Source organism: Cynoglossus semilaevis, chromosome 11 (assembly GCF_000523025.1).
Source record: "Cynoglossus semilaevis isolate Cse_v1.0 chromosome 11, Cse_v1.0, whole genome shotgun sequence".
Taxonomy (NCBI): domain Eukaryota; kingdom Metazoa; phylum Chordata; class Actinopteri; order Pleuronectiformes; family Cynoglossidae; genus Cynoglossus; species Cynoglossus semilaevis.
In genome coordinates this window covers 18005308-18013849 of record NC_024317.1, presented here as the reverse complement: position 1 = coordinate 18013849, position 8542 = coordinate 18005308, and the positions used below count along the sequence as shown (strand labels likewise).

The following is an 8542-nucleotide window of genomic DNA, read 5'->3' as shown; positions in this document are numbered from 1 at the left end:
CCTCCTGAAACCAGCCCAGTCAAGCAGATGGCCCGCAGCACCGTCACTCAGGTGCTGTCTCGCTTCACTACAGTCCAACAGAATGCTGCACCAAAACTCACCACGCCAAACAATTCACCCTTCGGTACCGACTACCGCAGCCTGGCAGCGCCCTTGTCTCCGGTTGTCGGAAGGGCGACAGGAGCGATTCAGCAGGGGATGAGATCACCGGTCATTTCCAGAGCTGACAGGGGGAATCCTCCCCCCATTCCTCCAAAGAAGCCCGGTCTTGCCCAGGCTCCTCCCTCCCCAGCTGCAGTACCCAGGTCTGTGGGTCATTTCTCTGACGGCCCCCTCACAGGCAGCTGTGGGCTGACCTCTGGTCAGGAGGGGGTGAAAGAACTGGACATGGTGGTGTCATCTAATTAGTAGATCGCAAAAAAAAACACACTAATCAGCTGCTGGTTATCAGATTAAAACTCACACTCATCACCATGTCTTTATTTTAACACTGTGGTGCTGTTGGTATTTATTAGACTTGTGTAAAAGTCTGAAGGCATTATTTTTATGGTCGGTGCTAACGAGAAGCTGCATCTGAATCTTTTACAGCATTATAAGGAACATCCAGTCTATACTAGTAAGTATTTAACATATAGTGGTTGTACATTATCTTTGGACCAAGGTTTGGTTTACAGTCACAGTATTGTACAGTTACAGGTACACATTCACAGTATATGGAATGTATAATATAGTATTATTTTGTATAGAGGGTGTGTAAATAACTTTACATATCCAGTCACTGCTCAATCATCATCACTAATATAACATTGTTCATAATCCTCTCTGAGAACACTAGATTACAGGTTGAATTAATCAGTGCTTTTACTGTGTTACTGGCTCATTTATTAAGTCATATTTTATTTTTTGATGTTACAAAAACCCTCATGTTATAGTAATATAAACCGTGAAATGTCTCAACTGAGCTCATTATAATCATTCACCATAGGAAGTGTGTGCAGGCTTTATACCAGACATTCCCCTGATTGCATTAATTCCTAGTCACCGAGCAGTTCTTTGTGCAATATGTACTTAAAAATGTCCATATGTACCTGCATTTTCTATATTATTTCTAGAAAACAATCATTTAAAATATCTGTTAATACTGATATCATCCAAAAACTCTAATCACAAATCATATGCTTTTTATATTTCTCTTTGCAAATTTACCAAGAATTAACGTAACTTCTTTTAATGACATACTAAACAGTGCATTCGCAAAAATATTTTTTGTTTCTGTTTGTTTATTTATCTATTTTAATGTTTTTTACCTACAGTCACCATCTGGAATATTCATCAGGCACAAAGATAAATTCTGTTTTCAGGGGGTAAATTAAATCAATTACCTTCAACAACAGTCAGTTAGGAAAATAACTTCGACACAATAAAAAAAAAAAAAAAAAAAAGTTTGGACAGGAACGAAATAAGACCAAAAGGCTGAAGGATAGGTCAGTGCGCAGAGAGGGGACTAAAATGAATACTTAGCTCTGTTAATCTGTAAGGCCGCAGAGTATCCGCTAGAGGTCACTGTTTAATATTTTACCATTACAATGGATTCGGCAGAAATAGAATTTATGAAGTGTTTGTAGACGAGTAGAAAAAAGTAATCTAATTACATTGGTCAGGACATGGTCGGCTGACATTGAATTAACAAACCTTTCATTTTATCAAAACAAAGCTGTTGCAGATGACACACTGAAGGCTAAAGATCACATGACAGAAGAAGTTTGTGTTGGACTGTAACCATCTCCCACATTTCAACTCTCAGTTTACATGTACTTCGCCCACGCGGACTCGATTCCACCTGGTTTGTTGAGAAAGAGTCTTCAGGCCATCAGGACGGGTCACCTCCCCTTGTCTCACCTCACCTAATTAACATTCCAGTGCAGGACAGCAGGGCCGCGTCCCAAATCCAGCACAGGCATGTCTCCTCCTCCACCAAAGCTCACTCTTTATTAGCCTCCGTAAATACAGGCTGAGGTTTGATGAGCTGTGAGGGGCCGCGTACTCACTGCAGTCAGTGACAGTGGGACTGGTGTCAATCACTGAACTATTGCTTCTTTTCACTTTCTCTGTTTAGTACTTTTATCTTAGTTTTAAAGGTAGAATCTGCACAAAGTGGTTTTAAACAACTAGCATGTAGCCCTCTCTCCTGTAGGGGGAGCTATGGAAGTGCTTAAATGCACTGGTCTGTAACTCTCAGCTTTTTTTATTTGATTAATTTTCAGCTTGGAAGAATTGGAATGCTCCGCTAGATTTAAAAAAAACAATGATGAATGCTAATGAGTTACCTTTAAGGAAAAAGGTTATTTCCACAGGACAGCCTCAGGCTAATGCTATACTCCCCGTTACATAAGCATTGAGCTCCCATTCATCTGTTAAAGTTTAAATTGTATTAACTGATTTGTGTTGTAACATTATATTGTCATTCTTCTACAAGGCCTAGCTAAGCTAAAACATAGCCGTGCTCATTTACGCACATTTCATTTGTTTCAGAGGTAGCTCCCAGCTTTCAGGATGTAGTGCTGCCATTTAACGTGCATTTTTTTCTTTCCTACAGATATTTTCTTCCATATAAGAGACAACAATAATAACATTCAGTGACCTTTACAGTGTGACTTGAAAAGCGTGGTAATGAGTGACTGTTTGGTTGTCTTTACTGCTCACTGTTAACACTGCACATCTACTGTAACATTAGCCATGACTGACATCTGAGCTCTGCCCTCTGAGCTTCAGTCAATCTTTTTTCCTTTTTTGCCCTTTTGTCATTTTTTCTCTCGTCTAAATTTAGCCCAGACCATGAGACAGGCCTGGAATAGGAACTGCCCCCCCTACCCCACCCTCTCATTCCCTCTCTTCAGCCCCCCACACTGAGTCTCCTGACGAGCACAGCTGGAGCAGGTTCAAAGGAAGACAGAGGGAAGACAAGATGACAACGGCTTCTATCACCACCATCACCTGCTCTCTGTGGAGCAATTTGTTATAGAGTTGTCACTCTGAGCTTCCATATCTTGTCCTGGGATAAAGAAAGACGGGGTCAAGTGTCATGAGGATCCAGGTTTTGGTCTGCATGTCTACGTTAGACTGTCTGAGAGGACAGCTGCCTGTGAACCAGTCTGCTGGTAATGTATTCCTGTATGTTATCTAGAAAAAGAAAAAGAAATGCAGAATCAGCTTTTTTAAACATACACGCTGGTGGACCTGCATCATGTACCATGAAACAAAAAACCTACAATAATAAAAGTATATATGCTGATAAGGTATATTTAGACCCACATATTTATAACAGAATCACGATAAACTTAAATTGTTGTATTTACTTAATGGACTGATCTTTACTATTGATATTTGTAATTTTAATAATTGTTTATACACATAAGACAATTACAAATATATAGTTTCTAATTTATGTACAGTTGTTAAATATTTAACTTATGCTAACCCTTGTGCTCTAAAAATAAAGACAAACTGTAGAAATATAATTCAATTTCACCCAAATTGTCATTAATGTAAATATTGTCTTTCAGTCAACAAACACACCGAAAGATCCAATAAATATTTAAATTATTCCGATTATTCCCTTTAAGATATAACATGATAAAAAAATAAAATAACATTAAACAATAAAGGCTTATAATAGCAAGAATTAACAAGTGAAGAAGAAAACACGTTGGAACAATATTACATCCAATACATTTATTTCCAAAATATTGATTTTTATACAATTATCTATCGAGATAGATAACAATTCTTCCCTGTCGGTGTTACCGGAGGCTTTGATAAATACTCTTATTATTGTTCTAATTATTCTGCCAATGCGGTGAATGCGTTGATTTGACCCTGGCAGACATCACACACTAGGATTACCTAAATATATACACACCTCATGTGCTGCCTTCTGTAGCCACATACCGTTGTTTGTAATTCTGTGACACCGGGGGGAGGTGGGGGAGGATGTGGGGCGGTCCGGCACAGCTGACGCGCGCCTGAGCGCAGCGCAGAGAGCGCATCATTGTCGCGGCTGCTGGAGCAAAGGTGCGCACGGTGTCCGCTCCATCCTCGTGAAGCCTTGACTATGTAACAACTTTGATGACGTTTATTTAAGTCTTGTGTCTTTAGTGACAGCGTCAGTGATTAACGCGGTGCGTTAACTCCGACTTTTTTTTTTTTTGCCCCCAACATTTAATTGTTTTTGTCTTCTTCCACAAGTGTATTCCCTGACCCTGGAATGGAATAACAGTAACCTAGCAGCGGTCATGGAGTGATGTTGGAGACCACCTTATCTCCTGGGACAGTTGGAGTCGATGCCCGATAATGGACGGAGGAGCTTCTCCAAAGACTGAAAGTTCAGCCTTCGCCAACACATGTTTTGTCTGATGAACAGTCCAGGTGGAGCGGACAGGAGCGGGGCCATGGGGATGAGACACGGCACCAAAACACGACAGCTCTCCAAACCGCTGCGTAAAATATACTTCACTTTTATTCTGCTGCTGCTCATCTTCACACCGAGAGTGGATTCTTCCTGGTGGTGAGTGAAATCTGAACACGAAACAAAACACGGTGGTAAAGTCGGGCTGGGAACTTTACACGGAATAACAGAAAAATAATAATATCACTTAGTTGTGTTTCTTAGCTATTCATCTTCGACATTTATTTTCGGGGATAATCTTTACGTTTGTGACATTTATTATTTCTAAATAAACAACCTGACGTCACCTATTAAGAACTGTTTTATAAATTCCAATCTTTGTATTTTGTTAAAGTTCAATTAAAGCTCCCATTTTTATTCTAGAAATTGATTCGAGAAAATAAATATTATATAACATTCCATTCAAACACAAGGGCGAAAGCGATACGATACGGTACAATACGATACTTCTGCTACTGCTAATCCTCACGCTGTAAGTGGGTTCTTGTGTTTCTTGTAGTACATAGTATAAGATAGTATAAGAAATTTGAATAACTTTTGAATCATTTTATCACATTTATTTTGACATGTGTAATATAACTGCGTATATTTATTTACATTATATTCAATTAAAACTCTTCATGCCAAAAAATAAACTGCACTGAACTGACCTATAAATGACATAAACATATAATAACTTATTTCTGTGTGTTATGAAAACATTTATTTTAAGCTAAATGTTTTCTGCTGGAAATAAATTAAATAAGATAATACAAACAAACTAAAAATCCAAATAAATATTCAGTTTTTTTCCAACTATTACCATAAAGATACAATGCTATTCACTATACCTTTTCATGTCATTTTATTATGATTATACTACTGAAAAATTAATAACACATTTTAGTACTGTGTGTAGTAAAATATTTAACCTAAGATAATTAGTGAAAATATATTAAATTACATTAAAGTAATTCAATTGATTTTGAGATAACAAATAAAAAAATTACTATTCTAACTATTCACATTAAAATTCAACACAATAGGTACAATATGATATTTATTTATCTTTATTCTTCTGCTCATCTTTATACCCAGAGTGAATTCTCCCAGGTGTGGAGTGAAATTGGACCATTGTCCAGAAATCTGTTGAACACTCGGGACAAATATCATCACATTTTTGAGCAAAAAGTTTGTCCCTTTTTTCTTTTTTTTTAAATAACCGATTGTTTGAATATGTTAGTTGTTCTAATCCTTGAAAGTTATGCTTTCACCAAATAATAAATTGGATTTTACTAACATGACAAAACCCAAGATAAAAAAACCACGGACGTTTTATTTGAACTCACGAGTGACGCGTTAAATATTTCACCTTTTCAATCGTGAGGCTGTACTTTCTTCAAATATAGCCGTCAATGCCGTTTGAATTGTTCAGCACAGTGATGTGTGTTCATGAAGATTAATGGTGTTGAAGTGTGGGGGGTGGTGGTCTCCCCTATCCATCCATCCATCTTACCCTGAATAAGTGGCAGGTGCAGGCAATGGAGCATGAATAAATCCCTCTTGATGATTTCTCTCGAGGCTTTAAAACACCCAGGCGGTTAACACAAACATCCAGCCAGATGGATATGTAGGTGGGGCAAGAAGTTCCAAGATAAATGGAAATAAAAACAACGTAGCCTTTTTGTTGCAAAACGTTAATAAAATTGTAACAGGGTTCAAATTTGTCCTTTTTTATAATCTATTACTCCCATAATCCTTTACTGTGAGCTGCTCTTCTGCTTGTTTATGACACCAAAGTCCGGCTAGGACCAGCATTTAAATGATCAGTCGTCATACAAGCCCCTCATGTTTAACCACCAGGCCCTCCAAAGCGGTTTTCCAAAGCGTAGAAACACTTGATTGATCACAATTTACCACAGGTCAACTCTAGACTACGATCAATGGATAAAACCTGTGAAACCTGTTGGTTGTGCCTGAGAGAAGCGTCTTAACATGTTTTAATTATCAAAAACTTGTCACTTTTGAAATGCTCACAGCTGTCTTAGAACTTTCTGACACAATGTCATATGTAAAAGTAACATATTACACTGCTGTGATTACACTGCATGAAGCTGTTCAAAGTGTAGCTGCGTCTCACGTGTCGTCCATTACGTTGGACGGCCTATTATGGGTAATATTTTTGACCCTTTTGGACCACCTAATTAATGTTGTAACTTGTTTGGAATACCTTTATTTAAACAATTTTAAACAAGTACAAAAACATGTTTGACACCCTGTGGACACTTGATTGATACGATTCTCTGGAACCATTAGACGCACACAGAACAAACACAAAACCACTGACTACAACATGGTGTTTGGACCATTATTGTAAAGTCCATTATTGTAAAGTCCATCTAAAAAATTTTACCCGTTCAGACCTTTTTCACACACACACACACACACATATATATATACATATATATGTTTTTTACTGTAACATGACACTTTTACCTATTTTTCCGCACTATTACACTAAGATACAGTCTGTCTTCCATAGTTTACACACCCTGACATTGTCTTTACCTACAGTATATTGTTTGACTTACTACAGTACGACAACTTTGACCCATTACTTACTCTCTGACTATTTAAAGTCTTTTGGAACAACATATATTGTACCATAAACATTTTTGACATCATTGTGTTCCTTGCTGTTATATTACACTTTTCACATTTTACAGCAGTATGATTTTATTTATTTTTTGCACATTCTGGAAGCCTCAGCTTATAATGCATCGTTGACCCACTTTGATCCCCTAGGAATGTTATGACGTCTACCATTTCACCTGTAAAAATATGTCAATTAACTTTCCGTAGAAGTGAGAATTAAGAATTAAATCACGAGGACAAACTTGACTTTGGAGTAAAAGACAGTGTAAGGATTAATAATATTTATCGTACCCTGGTTTGTATGTCAAGGTCTACTTTTAGTCGCTGTGATAATGTAAATTAGTGCGCTGTGTCATGCTGCCCAGGACCTCTCTCTCTGGTCTGCTCTCTGTATCTCCTCTTAAAGACAGTCTGAGGTTCTTTGGCACTAAACACAATAAACACATGCAGCGCTCCTGCTCTGCTTCACTGCTTGGGCAGATAGTTGCAGTTACAATGGGACTGGAACAGCCATAACAGGAGTGGAAACTGCCTCCCACATCTGTTTCTGTCTCAGCGGCAGGCGACACAAATGTGGCTGTGATTAGGGACTATAACGATATCCGGATGGAGAGTGAAGCGTGTAGGAACAGGAAAGGAGAGAGGAGAGCTGCACCATCAGATGCTTTATCTGTGGGGCTGTGAAGAGGGGCTCACTTCACTGGTACTGTTGTGATCATACGCTATTGATGAGAGACAATAGCAGTCGCTCTCCATTAAAAAGAGTTACATTAAAGGAATAGTCACAGTCTTTTACTGACGGAGAGTAGAAAAAACGAGAAAAAAAGTGCAGCGTAGATGTGAAGAGACAACAGACCTTTGAACTAGCTTTTCAAAGGTTGAAGCAAAGAACATTTTGGTCCCTGTTTCCCATGCTTTTCCTAATTACATTATAGCTGAACAGAGGGTGGCGGTATTGCAACTGCCCTAAAACACCTGAAGAAAATGAGAAATGAACACTCAACACTGAGCCAAAGCACTTCATAAAAATGTGAACAGTCCCTGGTACCAAGGCTCTCGGTGCCTCGGCTGAACCCTGTCCATTAACGTTGGGACAAAACATTCCGTACACCCTATCAAGTTAATAATTTTAGTATGAATTAAATAAATGTACATTTTCACTCCTCTCTCCAAATAAAATATCCCATATCTTAGAGATGCACCAATACCACTATGGGTATCCACGTTTTGTTTAGACTTTTAGACAATTAACCAACATTGTTTCTTATTGCGTTCCTTGAAACATGGAAAGTGCTACTCCATATAATTGATACTTTGATTACCTGAAAGCAGGAGAAAGTGTTGTCAATTGAAATGAGTTATTGGTGTAAAAACTCTGGTCACTTTCTGTTCAACTATCTGTGGTAACAGAGAGGGAAAAATTATATATATATATATATATAT

The 8542-nt window shown here is 38.1% G+C and overlaps 2 protein-coding genes across 2 annotated transcripts in view; both read left to right on the top strand.

Moving 5' to 3' along the window:
• The window catches only part of LOC103386701 (CTTNBP2 N-terminal-like protein), a 13080-nt gene extending 11833 nt beyond the window's left edge, over positions 1 to 1247 (top strand). Inside the window, exon 8 of the mRNA XM_025059978.1 lies at positions 2 to 1247. Within this exon, the coding sequence (XP_024915746.1) occupies positions 2 to 408 (407 nt within the window). The 3' untranslated portion in view covers positions 409 to 1247. The remainder of the gene's footprint in view (position 1) is intronic.
• Positions 1248 to 1387: 140 nt separating this feature from the next.
• Positions 1388 to 8542, top strand: part of LOC103386704 (protein Wnt-2b-A) — a 14838-nt gene continuing 7683 nt past the window's right edge. The window contains exons 1-2 of the mRNA XM_025059977.1: positions 1388 to 3158; positions 4246 to 4564. Of these exons, the coding sequence (XP_024915745.1) occupies positions 4401 to 4564 (164 nt within the window). The 5' untranslated portion in view covers positions 1388 to 3158; positions 4246 to 4400. The remainder of the gene's footprint in view (positions 3159 to 4245; positions 4565 to 8542) is intronic.